Genomic DNA, 23883 nt, shown 5'->3' on the forward strand with positions numbered 1-23883 from the left:
CTCTGCTGTTAGCAGTCCCTGTTCCTGATCACTAAGTCTTTATCTTCTTTACATTATTTTATATTTTGCCAGTATTTCTTAATTTTTATGCTACGTTCTCCATTATCTCTTTCTGGTTAATTCCAGTGTACTATGAAAAATCACTCTCTTCATTTTAAGTCCTCTGGAACAATTTGCATATGTCCAAATAACTCTCACATTTTACTTATTACTCATTCTGTAAATTCCGTTCTTTTTAGTAAATACATATGAAAACCCCAGTCCCTTTCTTTTATTTTAATTCCTTGTATCTTTATCTTGGTTCTTAAAGGTCTGTAGTTTAATATAGTTGTTGGATGTCTATCAGTACTTTCAACCAAATATGTACATGCCCCTCTGATGTGTAGTTTCTGCCCAGCTATTTTATCTAGGAGAATAATATGTAAATTCCTTCTGAACTGCTACTGTCTGTACTGGCACATATTTTGGAGAGTGCACCATAAACCTGTATGGAAAACATGAATGTCAGAGTCCTCCTCCTCATGTCTTTTGTAAATGAGCAGGAAAATTGACATTTGCATTTGAATAGTTTTTATTTTATGAAAAATGAACATATTACCTTTTTTCTTTTCTCACAAGTATAAAACAATGCAATTTTAGCCATTTTTTGAGGGGCGATGTGATGTGATTGGATTCAATATTAGGCTATGCTGATAATCCCTTAGGGTAGAATGGCAGTCATCTGAGCACTTGCACCCACTTTTCCAAGAGTAGTCCTCAAAGTTTTATTAAGAACACTCAAAGGGGAGCTAACATGTGGCCTTTTATATGTATGTGACAAGTGGAGATTTTTACATGCATTTTACTGTCAGTCTGGCATGTTGCATTATAATCTTATTTCAGTTCCTGGGGTTTGTGTATGACTTCTTATCTGGATGAATAATGCAGCACATGATCAGACTATGGCTTTTTATTGAATGTTTATTATATCAGAAGTCAAAGTCACATTTCAGCAGATAAAAACAGTGTTCTTTCTTAGTGCATACAAGCTTTGACTGAAACCATGTGTTATGAGGAAACAGTAGACTGCAGTTAAACTGAGGTATTGGCTTCATTCAGATACATCATGACAGAATGGTACTCTTTGGTGCATTTTGTATTTGCAGGATCATATTATAAGAATAGAATTCTCAGTGGGGAGACTCATATTTTTATGCATATATTCCACATTAAAATGTTTACTGGTATTTTACTGTAGCACTGTGACATGTTGCCTAATATTTGGTTCCCATTAGGTTAAGTGTAGACCTTGTACGTAGGATGAAGAATGTATCAATTTTCTAGGATATGCCTTTTCTCAGCTCTAAAATATGTCAGAAGAGAAAGCTGTGTATTTGTCTCCTGGGTAGAGATGTTTTCTGTTAGCAGATTTATATTCACCCTCACCTCCTCCCCAGAAGTATAGATTATTGCATAGTAGTGCACAAAACGTAGAGACAAAGTTGGGTCCTTACAATTTGTAATTGTAAACACGAAGTACATAACATTTATGATATTTTATGGTATATCCCCTTAAATATGTAATCCAATTACATAACTATGCTGTTGTATTGCTAAATACCACCAGTAGCTCTACACTGTTGTTTGGTTCACAAAAGTCATTTAAGTTTCAGTTTACTCAGGGTTTCACTCTGTATACATCAAGTACTACATGTACCATTTTTTGAAAACAGAAAAAGTTATATTTTTGTTGTTTTGAATGTTATTGGAAAACACGCTTGTTTATTCTCACTGGCATGCACCTATTTGACTTTGTGTAGTTTGTTTGTCCTAAAAGGTATTAGCTCATGTAGTATGATGTTTAAGGCTAATAATTCAAGTGTCTCCATGAAGTGTAGAGGTACTGATTGCAGATGGGGTCAAATTTAAACCAAAATGGTTAGTGAAATTCACTGGCTATGGCAAAAACAATCTATACAATTTTTAGGTTAAGAACAACAAATGTGATAGCTATCGGAGCATACATGCATAAGGCTGTTGACTTCAGACTTAAAAAGAACGTGTTTATCTATGAAAATTGGTATTCTTATTCTTTTTAAACATTGTAGCACAAAGATGGCATAAATATTATTTTCATTGAAGTTTAAGATGCAGCTGTCTGTTTGCCTTTAAGGCTAAGAGCTCAGTCTAAGGGAGCTTAATAGTTGTTATCCCAGTATAATTCTTAGAAAATGTTAGGAGAATTTGTCATGCCATTGTGTATATACCAGCCTTTCTCTACATGAAGCAAAAGTAAGCAGTGGTATGAATACAGACAACTTGCAAATGTAAGTAATAAAGGTGTTAAACCCAACTCCCACCTGCTTGAGTTGGGCTAGCTTAGGTAAATGTTAAGTCATGGCAGTTAATGACTAGTGTAGGGCGAGTGTATTTAAAGTTATATGTAAACAAATTATAAAAAAAAAAATGTGAAAATCATATTTAATTATATATCACTTCTCGTAAGTATCACAAAAGAAAATCTAAATGTAAAGTCTGTATATTGGGGAAATTCATAAAGGTTACCACGGGGTGTACACAATGTCCATATCTCAGTGTAACCTTTATAAATTCATAGACAGCCCTGCCACAGTGCTTTTTTGGTTTCAGTCCATTCAGAAAGGTTACCTGATGTGTACATGGTGTGTACACCTTGTGATATCCTTTCATAATTCCCCCTATAATTTATTTTATTTATTTTTCATCTGAAATACTAGAAGCCATCTCCTGTACCAGAACCAAAATCTGAATTGCTTTTTACTGAACAGCTGCAGGGCTCTTTCCCTCCACATTTTTTTCTTCTTCTTCTTTAATTGATTTTCTCATACTTTCTCCAAATTTCTTCTTTGGTGATAGCCAGCCAGTGTATTGACTAACCAGTAAATTAATAATTAATTTTACCCATATTGTTCACTATTACTGCCTTTTTTACACAATTTTTATTTTTCATACTTGGGGTGCAAAACAACCTGCTTTTCAGAATGCAGTCATCTGGAAAGTTGTTTGTTGTACTCTTACTCCATCTTCAAAAACCTTTTATATCAGTCATATCATAATTTTTCCTATTCTTTCATCCTATCCCATTGCTAAAAAAAAAACAAAAAAAAAAACAAAAAAAAACTTTAGATGTCTTGCCTTCCCCTTCCATACATTCCACAAACAACACTAAACATGGTCTTATTGCCATCTCTCCTCTAAAACGTTTTCACAGTTTCTGCAGCAAATCATTATTTAGTTCATTAGAATACATTCTTGTTGCTAGTCATATTCTGAAAAGTCTCTCAACATGCTCTAGGTTTTCTGTATTTTGTCACTTCATTATCAGATGTTTTCTTTCCTCTGTACTTTTATTTCATGTCAGTTTTTACTTGTGTTCTCTTCTGAAACAGTCACCATGTAACCCCATGCTTAAACTTTTTGTATCTTCAGTTTATTGACTTTATTTCATTGTTTAACAAATCTCAAATGGCAAATATGTAAAACTGTTCCTTTGTCCCATTATGACAAATTCTCCTTTTACCTGTCAAGTTTGTGTCTTTTTTTCAAATCTGAATCGTAACAATCTTAAATTCAACTTCCTTTATCAAACACATGCTTTTTCTTTTCACTCATAGCTTAGCATAATCCATATTTTAGTGCTGTCATGGTAATCAGCATGTTAAGTGTTTTGCCTCATTAGTAAACATAGTATGAATTCATTGAGGCATCAAAACACTGGTTGTACTATAATCATCCTCCTCATCCCGTTTATATAAAACCCCTCTTTTAATGTGGTTCACTTTGCTTCCTCACGTTACAGAAAAAATAACCCTTCAGAACACTTTACTACTCTATAAGATTGGCGTTATCAGATGAACTTTTTTTTAATAAAACATGTTATATACTTTACAGAGTTTTTCTATAATTTTGGAGAATTTTCGTGGTGACTGGGCCAAAAGGCCACAGACTTTTGGAATTCATTCTCAATCAGCAGAGGTAAAAACATTTCTTTATCCCTTCGGTGCATCACCCAGCTAAATATTTCTTCATCCAGTAAGAAAAAGAATTCTGTGGTTATTTAAGATCTCAGATGTTCATGGGATTGTCCTTTCATTTACTGTCAAGATTTTCTTTCCGTAAGTGGAAGATGAGGCTTAAGAGATAATTTAAGATGGGAAGAGATGGGAGGAAAATGGTGAGGCATAATCAGTCAGGGAAGTCTGCAGAAACAGATGGTATTTGTGTAGAAGTCTGGAAATCAGGAGTGAAGAAAGTGATAAAGATTTGGAAGAATTTGTTTAATAGTAATTTAAAAGGAGGGGAAGCACCATCATCTTGGAAGAAGGCTGTGGTGGTTGTATTGCCCCAAATGGTTAAAGACCTGTTGGACTCCTTTTCATGTAGACCCATTTCAGTTTTACACAAAGGTATTGTCAAAATTGATATATATGGACACTGTGATTTTGTGCAGGGGGGGTGGGGGGCAATCATTTGTCGACATTAACATGACAGTGATGATCCAGAGGGAAGCAGAATCTAATAAAGTACCTCTGTTGGGTGGGTCTTCACGTGGGATTTTATGAGTAGGGCAATGGAAGCATTTGCATTCCTGATACAACAATAAAGCTAATTAGGAGGTTATATGAGGGATTGGAGGAAAAAAACAAAGTGGGACGATTCCTCACTGAAGTTGTGTCTGAACAGAGGAACAAGGCAGGGGTGTCATCTTTCCTCTTTGTGTTATATTTAGAACCATTGGCAAATAAAATAAGGGATTCAGCAATTCAAGGATATAATTGGTATGTGGTATTCAAGAAAAGTTGGCTTTATTTGCAAATGATGATATTTCGTACTTGCTAGAAGAAGAAAAGGACATCTCAGTGTTGTGAAACTTTCTGAAAACTTTCCGAGTTTTTTCAGGATATTAATTTAATAAAAATAAAACAAAAGCTATAGCTGTAAACTATGTACTCACACATGAATTGGCTCAGCAATACCTATATTTATGAGGACATGATAAAATGAAGTATTTAGGAGTTATGGGTTACAGTGGATTCTGTTGTGGCAGCTAAGGATATATGGAAAGAGACTAAAAAGTTAATACAAAAACTGAGACACTAGAAGCTGTTGCCTGTGGGTATGGGTAGCGAGATACAACAAATAAAAATGTTTTAGTCCCTTTAGTTTTATACACAGGTCGGGCATATTTTATCAACCAGAGGCAAAGTTGTGGATAGTAATTAATAAAGAGTTGAAGGGTTTTTTTGGGAGGGGAAGAGGGAAAGAGTCAAGTGATATAAACCGATCCTTCCAGTAGAACAAGGAAGTTTAGGATTACCTGATTTGAAGGGATATTTCTGAGCTACACAGTTAAGGCTATTCTACATAAAACAATCAGAAGGCTGCATTTCAAAATGGAAAGGGATGATGATGAGGATGACGAAGTGAGGGTAATTCAAGAAATGAGGAAAGAGTGGGATTTTCTGCACATTTCCTTATGGAGTTTAATAGCTATACAGAATATTTTATTCACAAAGTAGCAGAAAGTATATTAAGAGCTGAGCCAGCAGAAGAATGGAGAAAGGCAATTCTGCTGATAGGGATGACTGCAATTAGGAGTACAGAGATTAGGCAAGAGGACTAGAATTTAGAAGAGGAAGCTTGTAAAGGAACCAAGGTATTGGGAAGAAAAAATTGGAGCGGGAAAGGTAATAGAATGGGAAGCGCCCAAGAACACATTTGGACTGCAGGCTAGAAATTGCCTTCCCTATCAGAGATTGATATCTGAGTATAAACAAAGAGAAGGAGATAGGGGAATCATAAATGAAAGATTTGCACTAGTTAAGTTTTGAGTTAAATCTAGAACAGAAGCAGCTGTTAAAAAGGGATAGTTAGTAGGAAATATAAAATATTGCACAATAACTATAGGACTCAATCAGAGGAGCTCAGAAAAGATTGAGAAGAGAGATTAGGTATGCAGTTCACAAATAAACCATGAAAGGACACATGTATGGCTCCAAAACTTGCAGCACAATTTAGAAGATTTAGGATTTTTGCCTGGAATTGTTTGCATAGGTACTTTAGTACCCCAAGCTGACTCAGATGACAAATGTCAGAAGTGTAATGGGGAAGAAAGAGGTACCTGGGACCATATAATCTCTGAGTGTAATGATTTGACAGACTTCAAAAATTCCTTACATTGTAGTTTGTCAGGAATACTTGGCAAGCAAATGAGTACAGCTACGGAAGTTATTTTTTGAACAAGGATACAGGATCTGAATTGCCTAGACATAGTAAGGCCTTGTTAAATTTAATTCTGGTGCCTGACAAAAAGTACTAGAAAATGGAACTCAAAGGCTAAGCCAAACCATTCCTGAAGTACTGAATATTGTAATAGAGATAAAATAACAGGAAGGGGGACCTTTAGAAATAGGTAGGAGTAAATTACATAAAAAATGGGAATTGTAGTAACAATACATGCAAAAGTGTTTTGGAGAAGGAATGAGGTTTGAGAGAAGGCAGGAATTGACCAATTTTTATGTAATGTTGGCTTGATTGGACTGTATAGAACAGTATCTGTGGTGTATAAATGTTGGTAAGTTTGAACTTGTTAATATGGTTTGATTACTTTATGTAAATTTTCATTTGAATATGTCACAAGTGATAATCCAATAAAGTCACTTAAAAAATAATAGAACAATGATCATCAATAGGGAAGTAGAATATAAGACAATATAACTGTTGGTGGAGTGTCTTGATGTAGAGAAAGCATTCAACAGACTAAGCTGGGATTTTACGAGTGGGACAAGGAACCATTTTTATTCCCTGATAAAATAATAAGGGTAATTAAGAGGATATATGAAGGATTTGAGGCAGGAATTGAAGTGGGAAGGTTCCCCTCTGATAAATTGTGTTTGAACAGAGGAACAAGGGTAGGGGTGACCTCTTTCCCCTTCATTGTTTGCCTTGTGTTTAGAGCCATTGGCAAAAAATAAGGGACTCAGAAGTTCAAGAATGTAGTTGGTATGGTAATCAAGAAAATCGGATTTATTCACAGATGGTATTATTTTGTACTTGATAAATCCAGAAAATGACATTTTACTGTTGTAGAACATTTTGAAACAGTTTCAGATCTTTTCAGCTTACAAAGTTAATGAAGATAAATCAAAGGTTATAGCTGTAAATTATATATGCACATACAAATTGGTTCAACAATACCCATGTTTATAGGGATGTGATAAGATGATATATTTAATAGTATGGATTAAAAAGACTTCTGTTATGGCAGCTAAAGATATGTAGGAAGAAACTAAACAAAAGATAATATACAGGGAAAACTAGAGTGAAGGATCTGCTCTGGTAGAGGAATAATGAGGAATAACTGAAAACAAATCTGTTACATCAGTTGTCACAAAAATAGCGTTTTATTCCTGTTTAATGTTCCCAAGAAATGCCCAGGAATCTTTTATCATGTAAGGGAATTTTCATAAAAACTTTTCAATTTTCTATCTATGTATGTGGTTAGAAGATGTGTTTTTGACCCTGAAGCTGCCACTCTAGGTCTTAGTGGGGTTGTATACACTTGTGTACCTTAGGGATACCACATACTACTGGTATAATCGACTCATATACTCTGAAAAAAGGTCTGAAATGCTTGAGTAATAGTACACTGCATTAGCATATCATAAAGTAGATGATCAGTTCTCCCAACATTTATCTCCAATCTCTGACTTTATTGTATTAGTTAGACCATTTCCATTCTAAGGTAGTATATATATATATATATATATATATATATATATATATATATATATATATACACACCCATACTTCTAGGCTATATTACTGTAATTCCTGTGTTAATATTTGGTCCCTTTCTAAAAAAAATCGGTTCCAGGTTTTCCATCTCCTTTCTAAGGAGGTAGTCTGCATTGTGTTGTTGATTCAGAATTTTGTGTTGGTTATTCTTTGAACCTTTAAACAAGTGAGATAAACTAAATGCCAAATCTGTATTAACCCCCTTCTCACCTTTCAAAACAACCCTTAACTTTATACACATGTAAGTACTTATACTTTTCATCGTTCGAGCTAACACTTAGTTGAAACAGAACAGAAATCATTGTTAGTCAATTATTCCATCCCTAACCAGGAAATACAGTGCCTCAGACATAAGTACACTCCCTTCTGCTGGTAATAAGTAATGTCTTTCGGCGTTTCCCGGTTAGGGTTAGCCATATTGGATCACAGGTCCACTTATTATTGGCAGTGGATTTTTACGGTGTCGAGTTGCCAGTCCGGCGCCCAACCTTCAAAGAAGGTACACCCAATCACGCACACACCTACCTGCATGTCTTTAAAGTTCACTCGACCACGGGGAGGATATGCAGACTCGGCACAGAAGGCAATCCAGCCGAGAATCGAACCAAAGAGCCACTTGCTGTGAGGCGACAATGCTAACCTCTGCACCACCATGGCCTAAAAGTCTTTCGGCTTTTCCCAGTTGGGGGTCACCACAACAGATCACTGGTCCACTAATGATTGGCAGTGGATTTTTATGATGTTGAGTTGCCAGCCTGGCGCCCAACCTTAAAAGAAGGCACACGCACACACCTACCTGCATGTCTTTAAAGTTCATTTGACCACAGGGAGGACATGCAGACTCCACACAGAAGATGCTCCAGCCGAGAATCAAACTGAAGAGTCTCTTGCTACTTAACCTTATTAATGTACCTATACATAGTGCAGACTGTTGTTCTTTCATTCCCACCTCATCTCTGTTTTACTGTCCAGGCTTAATAAAAAATTATTTCCTAAAATTTTAGTTTGGGATGCTTAGACTGTGGTGGTGGTGCTGTGGTAGCGTTGTCGCCTCACAGTAAGATGTTGTCCTGTTCGATTCTCAGCTAGAGCGTCTTCTGTGTGTAGACGTGTGAATGGGCGTACCTTCGTTGGAAGGTTGTGCGTCAGGGCTGGCAACTCGACACGTAAAAATCTGCTGCCAATCATTAGCGGACTGGAGTTCCGCTGTGGCGACCCCTAACCGGAAAATGCCGAAAGACACAATAACAACAACAATATTCACTCTCCATTTGTTTCTCGATTCACATTGCATATCACTTTTGCTTGTCATATACTTTAAATTTGCTTAAGTGATAAGTTTTTTGCTCTTCTGCCTCTTTTCTCCTGTCCTTGATTGATTCCATCTTTCATCTGCATTGGAGTACTTCCTATATCTATATTGACCATATATAGCAGTCTTAAGATGATTCCTGCCTCTCATGGTTCTACACCAGTAATGTAGTACTTCTGCATATTCAGATTTGAGCATGCAGTCGGGGGAAAAATAGAGCTATAAGTTACTATTCTTCTTTTCTTGGGACCCATGTGATGTTCACTTTGCTTTTTATGCCTCAACTTATTAAACTCCTCCCCTGAATGTTTCTCTTCCTGTCTGACTTAAAAATGCCTCCCTCTTTCATAATTCCCCAAGTCAACAGGATAATGAATATATATAATAGTTCTGCCCCAATGAAATCAAGTAAAAGTAACAATGCAAATAGCCTAACATTTTTTAAAGCTTTTGTTGAATAAATATTAGTAACATGCCCCAAATAAAGATGAAATTCAGCTATAAGAACAGAATTATTAAAATTGTTTAAATTATGTATTTGTTTGCTGTCCCACCTCCTTTCCCCTTCCTCTTGATATCTGTACTGCAGTGCTTCCTATGTCTGTCTGTAGCTGCCAATTACGAACTCCTGGTTCTAGCCCCCCAACTACCTTCTCAGATTCGGGTATGTAGTCAGGGGTAGAGCAAACTAACCATTACTACTGTTATCTTATTGGAACCTCAGCTAATCACCATTTGTCTTTTATGCCTCCTTAAGTTTAAAGCCCCACCCAGTTGTTTCCCTTCCAGGCTGTCTCAGACAGTATCTCCAGAGTGTTACATACTTCTCCCAAGTAAACAAGATAACGAATACCTTAAAAAGGAGAGTCCAGTTATCAACTTGCAATTTCTTTTGTAATCTAGAATATATCCAGTTAATTAGTTGCCCAATCCCCCCTGTAATAGCATACTGAGTTAATTGCACTGCCTAGTTTAGTTTGAGTAAAGGTAATTCACAGAAAAGTCTTATGTTAAGTATATGCCAATGAAATATCCCATGTAAAGGTGAAAACAAACTGGAGGAAGAGAGTTTTAAAGTAAGAAATTGTTGACACTATCCTTTCACATGTATTCACTAATTCTTATGGACTGCATTGCATTTTGATGCCTCATAAGTGGTCCCTCATTTCATTAGTAATGCAGATGACTTTTTGCTACTGGGGCCAGCCTTGCTGCGCCCTCTTTGCTTCCTTAACTAGTTCCCAAGTATAGCGGCTATTTTGCCCAACTTCCTCCATCCAGGGACAACTCTGGTCCATCTTTGGCCTCCTATAGTCATTTAAGAAGTCCCTGTTCTTCCTGTCATGATGGATTTAATGTAGGAGGCTTCCTTGTGCAAGGCCTCAGTTATGGCCCCAGCACATTTCGTTTCCCTTGCTGTGGCCTCACTTCAAGAAGCAGCCCTGGCTGTTTTATTCCTTTCTAGATCTGCTGTCACCCATCCAGGAAGCTTCATATGAACTAATTTATTTATTTACATTTGTTTACTGGGAAATTACAATTGGACACAGGTCCGTTTTCATCGGAGGCCCGGGGAGAAAATGTCCACTTAAGCAAAGACAAGAAACAAGTACAATGCGAGTGAAAACAGTAGCAAGCAAGAGTGTATGAAGAATCAGCTGCAATTGATAAATATCATATGGTGATGGAAAATGCAAATGTTCTTTAAATCTCACAATATGATTTCTTCACTGCCTATGAATTTGTCTTTTTACTCCAGGGTTATTCAGATTCTCTCTGCCTCTCAGGACGACACAACTTGAAAGTTGTACAATAGTAAATGGGAAGGAGTTTCTCTTTGGCAGTACAGCAAGGTCTGAACCCGTTTTCAGCTCCACTTTTTTTCAAACATGTTGCTTTCTGCATCTTAAAGTATCTCTCTTGGAAAACCTTGTTCCTGACTGCAATCACATCTGCCACAAGAATTTCTGAATTATTTACCTTTTACTGTAGCCCCCCCCCCCCCAACATATACACACACACACACACACACACATATCTAGTTTTGTCAGAGCTAACCCCTTTTTGCCTGTGGTAGATTCCAAATTAGCCTTGAATCAGACTAGTCACATTCCATTGTTTTTTTCCTAACCACATCAGTAGAGGCAAGTTTTTGTTTTACTCTTTAAATCTTCATGGACTGCTACACTTTTGCCTACATTGTAGACCACCACAGAGACACCCAACTCTGTCTCCTACCTTGATTCCAAGGTTTTAAAGCTTACTCTGTCCAGGTGGATATTGAATTGCATTATGCACCTTTATTCCATCAGCAGCAAGGCCTTGTCAAAACCGAAGATGCATTTTACAAGGTCAGTAGAAATTTCCATGTCCTGTTCCAAAAATTTCTCAGTTGGTGATATTTGTACTGCAGCAACATGGTCAGAAGTGCATATCTTGATCAAGCACTACATGCTGGATATACTATCCAGATCAACCTTTGGTTCCACTATCCTCAAAGGTATCCTGTCAAGATGCCATTCAGGAAGATAAAGTATCTCGGGATTCTCTCTTATTAATCAAGTTAGATGAAGGGATAACGTGACACAGAAGTTAGCAAGTTACCATGATGTCGAATCTTCATTATCCCACTCTGACCATCTTGACATCCTGCCTACATTTCTCCTACAAAATTCTGGATGGAGTTAGGCTTAACTTGCATTACTAAGGTGGAGTGCTACACCCCCCACCTTAGTAATACATGCTTATCTAAGCTTAACCCTGCCCACCCCTAAATGTACACCTTAGCTTAGAAAAAAAACTCTTACTGTAACAAAATGACTACACAAGAAAACTCAAACACTTAAAAGCACATGCATACAAAATATTAAATTTAACCTGTTACCTAACCCTTACTATAGCCGTAACCTGCAAATACTTGTACTAAATCTAACCTTTTACCTAACCCTTACTCTAACACTAACCATTATATACAATATACAAACCTCTATCCCCTTACCTAACCCTAATCCTCACACAGTTGCACACACAGTCTTGCCTCTGATGTACAGCAGCTTAACTTTATCAGAAAAATACCGTCAACTAAAATACCAATCTTACAATCTGTTGTTCGAACTACCTACAACCTACCCTACACTACACTTTAACCAAAGAAATGGTCAATAAAAATGTAAAGCAGGTAGCTATATACACAAACATACATAAGTACATATATTTATATATGAGTTACAATTGGAAATTTGTTGAAAATGCATTTTGCTAAAACAAGCTTTCGGTGAGCACTGGAGTTATCAAATGTGTTTAGATGAAATGTTGTGCGTGTGTGTGGTTAAAGTAAGTGTGGTAAGAAAGGTTTGTACATTACACATGGACGTATGTGCACGTGTTTGTGGGTTAAGGGTTAGAGTAAGAGCTAGGTAAGGGGATAGATTTAGTGCTGTGTGAATGTGTACTGATGTATGCATTGTGATTCTCAGTCTTCCATCAAGGCAGTCTTATGGAAAGAGTTTTTCTCAAGTAATGTACAAGGTTGGGAATAGGGGTATGATAAGGTGGAGCGGGAGGGGGGTGCAAAGCATCTTTTGGGGAAAAGTGGGATTTTCATTCAGATGTGCATTTCCTCTTTGCTGGGGGCTTGTTGGAGTGGGAGCACTGTTTTTTTTTTTTTTTTTTTTTTTTTTACCCCCTCCCAGGACCTTGCTTAGTGGCTCCACTACTGACACCCCAGTTGGTCCACACTTTCTGGGGACACAGGACCTGGACATTTGTTCCTGCCAGAGACTCTGAGTTAGCCCTTTTATTCTGTAGCAAGAGTCAGGTGTTAGGCATTTGGCCAGTTTGCAGGTCCCCACCCCCTTTGAGAACTTCCCTACCCCTCAGCAGCTCTTCTCCATAGCTTTCCTGGTGCTAAACACCACTACAGTGTGGGTTTTGCCAGCTTGAACTCCACTGCAGCACCCATCAAGAAGTGCGATCAGCTGATATGGTAAGAACTCCATTATTATTTTCCTTTCAGAAAATGCACCAGTAAGGTTAGAAATGTGCACTGGATAACGAAAGTATGGAAACATTTCTTGAGAGATGTGTAACCAAATAGTGGTAGAAGCTGTTATTTAGCTATTTTATTCTATCACAAAAATGTTTAATTAATGAAAATATTGTTTTCCTATGTTGATTTTGAATTTATGATGTTGTAGAAGTACTGAAAGTGGTTTAGATTAACACCAGAAAGTTTCACTAATAACCATTCTGAGATTGTTGCAGAATGGCAGGAGACTGTGACTGCAGTATGCATCTGTGCTCCACATACATTTTTACTGATGTTTCCTTGAAGGCCATGCAGAAGTCTCTGCAGTATACCATCTGCATTCATGCAAATGTTCGGCTCTGCAGAGTCCATGCATAAACATGTTTATGCTTGGAGGTTATGCATTAATCATGATTCTTTTCTTTTTGCAGGTTATGTTCATCCAGACTAAGGGCCAGGTAACTATGACAGTGGAGCTGCTGGATACAGAGGAACCACAGCTGGATGATCCAGTTGATGTTCAGGTAAGGAGTCCATCATAATTATCATCATTACTTTTTAGTCCAGCAGATAGCAGTAGTTTGTTGCATTTTCTAGCTTTCCTATTCTTTTGTATATTGTAATGATTGTCAGTTTCATTTACATTGCCGTTAAATTTTAGCCTGTCTCCATGGCGTATGGCACAAATTCTCTTCTAAGGTTTGACTGTTAATCCCCTACACCGTGCGATTGAGGTGTTAGGCAGTCTGGGGTAGGAGTGAAGGGGCATGGCTCACATGCCTCTTCCAGGAGGGAGGGAAGGGTTGTATGCATTTGTGGCACAATAGGTAGTGATAATATCCTGGTGGAGACTAGGAAGTTCACCATTTGTACCTCGGGGAGTGGGGCAGTGGTGGCTTGAGGAATGCCAGTTGTGGAAAGTGAGGGGATGTCCTCTTCTGTCATCCCACTGCATGCCCCTCCTTTATACCTTGCTGGGTGCATGTGATACAGTAGGTGGAAATTAAAAAGAAGAAAACTTCAAACCACCCTAATATCAGTCTGAATGATGGGCCCTCCTGGGTGACCCTTATCTCAGTGATAAGAAAGGAATGGACTGATAGGCCATGGAGGGGGATAATTATCAGCAGGCAGCTTAAGGCAGAGTGCAAAACAGTTGCCTTCAAGTTTATGTGGTTGTTAGGAGTATTTTTCCAACTAAATTGTTTACATTGTTGAAAAGTAAATTCCTAGATGTTACATGTAAAGTTGAATTCTGTTAAAGGACAGCTTTACCTTATCATTGTCTATAATTCATCCAAGAGTTTTTCATCTTGCTACAAAGATTGTTTTATTCAGCTAAATATTAACAAAAAGTTACATGTCAGTGAAGCTGAAGACTGTTAAAGAATGGCTTTACCCTCTCATTGTCTTTACTTCATCCAGGAGTTTTTCTCCTTGCTATAAAATTTGCTTTGTTTAACTAAACATTAACAGAATGCTGAGCAGCACAGTGTTTAGTGTTGCTGCTGCCTCACACCACTTGATTCTCCTTGTCATTTCTCAGATGGGGTCCTACTGTGCACAGTTTGAATGTCCACCTTGTGTCTAGATCATTTTGCTGAGTGTTTCTTTTTCCACCCACATCCCAAGGGCATGCAATAGGTAAATTGCTGATTATCCAAATTACCTATAGTTTGGTGGTGTATGTTTGTCCATCAGTAAACTCACATCCTGTCCAGCATTAGTTTTTCTGTTTAGCACTATTTGTGTGCCAGAACAGGATCCTTATCCCCTGCATCCCTGAATTGGATAAAATTGATAACTGGAGAAAGATCAGTAGCAAAATACTGCTGACTTTTAATGCATTTATGTTCCATTGTAAGTAGTAACATATAATCACATCCTTCCATGTTTCTCCTGCTGAAGTCTGGTTTAATTTTGTGAAGGAATTTTTCTTAGACTCCATGATATTTGGATCAGTAGTCCATATTGGATACTCGAAAGATGACAGAAGCATACCAGTCGAGGATTGTCAGTTATAAATTGATTGAACATGGTGTGGAAAATAAGGCCACTTCACTTACAATCATTAGACTTTGTGGAATGCTGAGAGAATTTGATGCGAATTATTGTGTGTGTGTGTGTGTGTGTGTGTGTGTGTGTGTGTGTGTGTGTGTGTGTGTGTGTGTGTATATGTGTATGTGTGGTGTGTGCATATATATATATATATATATATATATATATATGTGTGTGTGTGCATATATATATATATATATATATATATATGTGTGTGTGTGTGCATATATATAAGGCGGTATATATATATATATTTTTTAGAAATTTTTTTACATTTTTTAAAGTTAAAATTTTCTTTTTTTTTTAAAGGACCCAAAAGTTTTTTAACCTTAAAAATCAAATTTTGTTTTTTTAAATTAATTTTTTTTCCAATTCCAAAGGAAGTTTTTCAATTTTTTGGGTTTTTTTTTCCCCCCAAAGGGGATTGGTTTTAAAAAAAAAAAAAAAAAAAAAAAAAAAAAAAAAAAAAAAAAAAAAAAAAAAAAAAAAAAAAAAAAAAAAAAAAAAAAAAAAAAAAAAAAAAAAAAAAAAAAAAAAAAAAAAAAAAAAAAAAAAAAAAAAAAAAAAAAAAAAAAAAAAAAAAAAAAAAAAAAAAAAAAAAAAAAAAAAAAAAAAAAAAAAAAAAAAAAAAAAAAAAAAAAAAAAAAAAAAAAAAAAAAAAAAAAAAAAAAAAAAAAAAAAAAAAAAAAAAAAAAAAAAAAAAAAAAAAAAAAAAAAAAAAAAAAAAAAAAAAAAAAAAAAAAAAAAATTTTTTTTTTTTTTTTTTTTTTTTTTTTTTTTTTTTTTTTTTTTTTTTTTTTTTTTTTTTTTTTTTTTTTTTTTTTTTTTTTTTTTTTTTTTTTTTTTTTTTTTTTTTTTTTTTTTTTTTTTTTTTTTTTTTTTTTTTTTTTTTTTTTTTTTTTTTTTTTTTTTTTTTTTTTTTTTTTTTTTTTTTTTTTTTTTTTTTTTTTTTTTTTTTTTTTGTTTTTTTTTTTTTTTTTTTTTTTTTTTTTTTTTTTTTTTTTTTTTTTTTTTTTTTTTTTTTTTTTTTTTTTTGTTTTTTTTATTTTTTTTTTTTTTTTTTTTTTGTAATTTTTTAAAAAGTTAATAAAATTTTAAAAAAGTTCATGTAAAATTTGAAATTGAAATGTTAAAAATGGCTTTATTTATTTTTTCTTTATTATCCAGGATTTTTCTTTTCTATAAAATTTCTTTGTTTAATAAACTTTAAAACAAATGCTAAGCAATGTTTATTTGCTGTTAACCCCATTATTTTTGTATTTTCAAGGGGTTAGGGCAATTTAATTCCCCCGTGTCTAATATTTTCTATGTTTCTTTTTCCACCCACCCCCCAAGGGGGCATCAATATAAATTCTGATTACCAAATTCCCTATTTTTGGGTTTACCACAAAAACCCACATTGTACTTTATTTTTTTTACACACCAAACAACCTTACCCCATTAATTGGATAAAATTAAAAGGGAAAAACATAAAAAATATGTATTTTAACATTTACCTTTGTATATAACATAAAACAATCCTTATTTTTTGTAACTTTTAATTTTGTGGGTTTTCTTTTAATCCATGTTTTTACATAGTCCATTTTATATGAAAATGCAAACATAATAATTGTTTTATAAATTTTTAACATTGGGGAAAAAAACCCCCATTACAATATTAATTTGTAATCAAATTTTTACTGTTTTTTTTTTTTTGTGTGTTTTTTTTATATATATATATATATTATATATAAAATATATTATTATATACATATAAAATAATAAAATTTATAATATTGTGTGGGGCATATATATATATTATAATTTATATATATTTTTGATATTAATATATATTATATACATATATATATAATATAATTAAATAATATAATAAATAAAATGAATTATATAAAATATAATATAATAATATATTAAAAAATAAAAAAAATATGTAAAAAAAAAAAAAATATGAATATAAAAAATTTTGGTTTATAATATATAAAAAATAAAAATGTAATACATAACAATGTATATAACAAAAAAATAAAATGACAATAAATATAATTTATAAAAACATATATACATATACATAATTTATACTTTAAAACATGTATATTGAAAATAAAATTATATATATATATATACAATAAAAAACAAAAAAATGTTTACATATACAAAAACATAATGTACATTATATATTATTTATATAACATATAATTGTATAAAATATACATATATTTATATGCATAAATATATATTACAATATATATATAAAATGTATATATATTATATATATATTATATAATATATATAAAATATTTTATATATACAAAACATCATATTATTATAATATAATATTTTAATATATATTTTTATATATATTAAAATATATAATAAAAATTTTATATTATTATATATTATATATTGTATATATATATAATATTTAATGTATAAAATATATAAAATATATGTTACAAAATTATATATATATATTTTATATACATATATTTATAATATATTATATTATATATATATATGTATTTTACATATATATATTATTTTGTATTTTACATTAATGTATAAAATATATTATATATTACATATAATGTTTTGTAAAATTAATATACAGGGTTATATATAAAATTTTAATTTTACATAATGTATAATAAATGCATAAAATTATTTTACATTTTCATATATACATATAAATACATATTTTAATATATGTTATGATATATATATTTTATATATGTATTACATATAAATATGTATATTTTAATTTTATATATACATATATATGTATAAAAACTTTAAAAACATTTTATATATATACTTTGTATATATTTTAAAATACATAACATATATTAAATATACATATAATTTTATATATGTTGTATATGTAAAATAAAATATTTTTATATTTTGTATTTTATATTATATAAAATTATATATTATATAAATATAAAACATTGTATTTATTTTATATATATATATATAAAAATATATATGTATATATATATATAATTTATATATATATATGTGTTTTAAAATATTATAATATATATGAAACATATATACATATAAAATTTTAATGTATATTTTATATATATATTACATAAAACTTTAAAATATACATATATATATAAAATATATTTTATATAAAATATATTATATATAAAATATATAAAATATAAAAATATATATTATATATATTTTAATAAAAATAAAATATAAAATTATAAAATATATATATTTTAAAATTTAATATATATATATCATAAAATATTTACATATAAATTTTAATATATATACAAAATACATTTTAAAATGAAATAAAATTATATACATATATTTTACATAATACTTTGTGTAATATACCATATATATATATGTTTTGAAACATATAACATACATACATTTTTTATATTTTAAAATGCAAAATATATATAATAATTTTTTATTTATATAAAACATGTATGCAAAAAATAAAATTTTTATATATTTTTAAAATAATAATTTTTATATATATGTATTTTTTAATTATATATTTATATATTTTAAAATATTTTTATTAAAATATTAAAATATATATATATATATATATTATATATTTATATATATATATATATAAAATCTATATAAAAATATTATTAAAAATATATTATAAAACAAAATATTTTAAAATATGTATAAAACCATACATATATATATTATTAAAAATTAAAAATAAAATGTATAATAAAAATTTTAAAATTTTATAAAAATATAAAATAAAATATTTTGTATATATTTATAAAATTATATATAAAAATATATCATGTATATACATATAAAATATATTAATATGATTTTACATACATATATATATATAATATTAATATTGTATATAATAATAATCATATATTGTAATATAAAAATAAAATATAAAAATATTTTATTTTATATATATATTTTATATATATATATTTTATATACACACATAAAATAAACATATTTTATATAAAATATACATTTTAATTTTATACATGCATAATATATATATTATATATATATGCATATATATATAAAAAATATATATAATATGCATATATATATATAATATATATATTTATATTATATATAAAATTTTTATACATATATATAATATATATATTTTAAAATTTTATATACATAATATATATATTTTATATATCATATACAATATATTTTTATAAATATATCAACATATCAAATTTTTAACATATATAACATATATTTTAAAATATATATTTTATAAAAGGGGATAAAATATATATATTTTAATATGCAAAAACATATAAAATTATACACTTTAATAAAAATATACATATGTATATTTTTAAAATATTTTAAAAACTTTATATTTTTATATATATAAAATATATATATTTTATACATAATATTAAAAATATAAAATAAAACATTATTTTATAAAATATAAATATATATACATTATATATTTTATTTTAATTTTGTATATAAAAACATATATAAAATTATATTTTATATTTTAATATATATATATATATAATGTATAAAATTATAATAATATTGTATATCATATACATAATATATATAATGTTATATGTAACATATATATATATTTTTTATATATACAAAATATGCAACATTTTTAATAAAAAATTTTTTACACACAAAAACTATATTTGGGGTTTTTATAAAATATATATATATAACATAAAATTTTTACATATATATATAATTTTATAAAACATATTTTATATACATAAAATATTTTTAATACAATATATATTTTATACATACAAAATACATAACATATTTTAACAATATAAAAATTATAAAAAAAAAAAGAAAAACATATATAATATATGTATATATAAATTATATTATATAAAAAATATATATATATATATTATATATATGATATGTATATATATGTATATGTATTAACATATATGTATATATATAATATACATATATTTTATGTTATTATATATATGTATATTAAAATTTTCATATTATATATATTATATATATTTTATTATTTATATATATGTATTTTACATATAAATATATATTATATATTATATATATGCATATTAAATATATATATATAATATATATATATGTTTTATAAAATTTTAATATACACATTTTCATTTTATTATTTTATGCATATGTATTATATGTTATATATATATTATTTTATTTTAATATTTTATTTAAAATTATATAATTTTTAAAATATATATATGTCATATTTTAATATATTTTAAAATTTTATTTTAACATATAATAATAAAAATTTTTGTGTATATAACAAATAAACATAATATATATAAAAATATACATATACATAAAATTGTTTACAAAATACACATATATATAATATTAAATAAAATTTTGTCAAAATATATAATATATATATATATTTTAATATTATAATATATAACATACATATAATATATATAATAATATAATTATATATACATATATACAAAACATAAAAAACTTTAATAATATTATACATAACAATATATTTTATATATATATAATATATATAATATTTTAATAAATATAATATAATATAAAACATATATATAAAAATTTTATATATTTTATATATATATATAAATTTTTCACATATATATACATATATATATTTTTATATATCATATCAAATATATGAAACATATATATATATTAATATAAAAATACATATATATAAACATATACTTTGCAAATTATATATTAATATATAATTTTGGATAAATATACATATACATATATTTTTTTAATATATAATAAAATTTTAAATATATATATTTTTATAACAATATATATATTTTATTTTTGAAACATAATATATATATTTTAAAATTTTTTGTGTATATACATATTATATATATACAAATAAAATTTTTGTAATAATATATACATATATAATGATATGATATAAAATTATATGATAAAATTAATATATATATATATAATAATATATATAATTTTACATTTTTAATAAATAAATATAATATATATATAAATTTTTACAATAATTTTATGATATATGTAATAATAATATACATATACAAAAAAAACATATATGATTTTAAAAATTTATATGCAAAATATATACATATATATATTAATATTTTATAAAATTATATTTATGATGTAAAAAATAATATTTTAATTTTAAATAATATATAAAATATACAACATATATATAGACTTTGGCATATTATATATATATTTTATTTTTATTTTTACAAAAACACATAACATAATATTACAATATTTCATTTTATATAACAAAATATATTAATAACAATAATAAAATAGTCATAAAATTTTATAAAAAATAAAATATATGTGTTTGTAAAATAAAATTTGTATATATATAATATATATATTTTATATATATTTGTAATATAATTTTTATAAAATTTTTAATTAAAATTTTATATAAAATATTTTATATTTTTATACAAAATATATATATATATAAAATTATATATATATATATATTTTACTTGAAAATTAACTGTTAAAAACAAAATAACAATTTTAAAAGAACTTTTATTTATACGTTGATTTTTTTGGGTAACAATGAATTATAACAAATGAAATGATTTTAATATTGCATTTAAATATTAAGGGTTAAAAATATATATGTTTTGGGTAATAAAACCCCCAATATACTTTTGGGACTAAAGAAAAATTGTTATAAAACAAAGGTTTTATTGTAACATTTCCCAAATTATATGTAAATTTTTTAGTTGTAACTTTAAAATTTTAACATTTAATTTGGGTTTTCTTATTCCCCTTCATCTCTTCAAAAGGATTCCATCTTAATTTTATATATTTTTCAATTAAATATTATTTTACATTAGAAATTTAAAAATGAAATTAGGGGTATTTGTTAATCTTTAAAATAATTATGTGTTTTCTAAGGTGTTTTATGTTAATTTTTAAATTTTTTTCCCCCAATTAAAAAATAAAATTTCATATATAATACAAAATTAGGGGATATTTAATATATTTATTTAACATTAATGTAAAATTATAATACAATAACAATTTCAATACCCATATTTTTTTGGGGGTTACATCATTCTCCCAATCATATGTCTTTTTCCTTTAAATTTTTTAAATTTGGGTTTCCTTTATAAAAATCCCCCCAAAACATTATCTATTTTGTTTAATTATTTCCAAAAATTTTACCAATATATTAATTTCATACTTTAATATAAAAGTATTGATAAAAACTATATATATATAATACATATATATTTATTATGAATATATAATTAATAACATAAAATTTTATATATTATAAACATATATATTATTATATAATTATACTTTAAATTATTATATATACAAATTTTGTAAAATATAATATATATAATATATTATAATTGATAATATTACATATATATATATTATAAATATAAAACATGTATATTTTGTATATAATACATATATATAATTTATATATATAAAAATTTTGTATATGTATATAATTGTATATTATTTTATAATTTTATATATATATATATATATTTTATATATTTTGTATTATATTATTTATATATATATATATATATATATATATATATATATGTATATATTTGTATATATATTATATTATATATGTGTATATATATATATATATATATTTTAATTATTTTATGTATAAAATTATTTAATATATATATATATATATATATTATAATATACATATTATATAATATATGCTTTAAAACATATATATATTTTTATATATTATATGTATGTATACATATATATATATATATTTTGTATATTAAAAATATATTATATATATATATATATATTTTCATATATATATATATATATATATTATATATATAAAAAATTTTAAAAAATATACAAAATATGTAAAAATTTATTTTTTACTTTGGTAATAAAATATATATATATGGAAATATATATTTTGCATATATTATTATTTTTAATATTTTATAGGGTTAAAATATATATATTATAATATTTTGTAATATATATTTTATATTATATTTTATATATATATGTAAAAACTTTATATTATTAAAATATATATGTATTTTTTAAAATTTTTAATGACTTTTAAAATTTAATTTATATGCCCACTGCATATATATATTTTCATTTTCCTATATATATTTAATTAATAATATGTTATTTTCATACATAGTTTTAAAATAACATAATATTTTAGGGTTAATTTTAAAATTTTTATCCCTTTGGTCATATATATATTGCAATTATTTTTATATATTATATAAAAGGGGCATATAAAAAAATATATATATTTTTTTAACCATATTTTTTTAATTTTATTTTTATATATAACATATACAAACCATATACATATTTTTTTGATTACATATATAATATATATGTTTCCTTAAAACATTTTTAAGTTTCTTTTTAATAATAGCAACATAAATATAATAATGCTTTTTATGTTTTATATACCTATATATATATATATAGTATATATATAAAATTAATATTTTATATATATTATTATTTTTCATATATAAAAGATTATTATATATATTATATATTAATATTTTACAAATATGTTTTAACATATATATATAATAACAGAATATATATACATATATTTTTATCCCAATAAAAATGATACATATATAATATTATA

The 23883-nt window shown here is 27.4% G+C and overlaps 1 protein-coding gene across 2 annotated transcripts in view; it reads left to right on the forward strand.

Annotated features, from left to right (window-relative positions):
- The window catches only part of SIN3B (SIN3 transcription regulator family member B), a 1843877-nt gene that overhangs the window by 1644185 nt on the left and 175809 nt on the right, over positions 1-23883 (forward strand). For both annotated transcript variants that reach the window (XM_044090740.1, XM_044090739.1), the window contains one exon: positions 13586-13678. In XM_044090740.1, the coding sequence (XP_043946675.1) occupies positions 13586-13678 (93 nt within the window). The remainder of the gene's footprint in view (positions 1-13585; positions 13679-23883) is intronic.

The sequence above is a fragment of the Protopterus annectens genome, chromosome 13.part0 (genome assembly GCF_019279795.1).
Source record: "Protopterus annectens isolate FY-2018-M chromosome 13.part0, PAN1.0, whole genome shotgun sequence".
Taxonomy (NCBI): Eukaryota; Metazoa; Chordata; order Ceratodontiformes; family Protopteridae; genus Protopterus; species Protopterus annectens.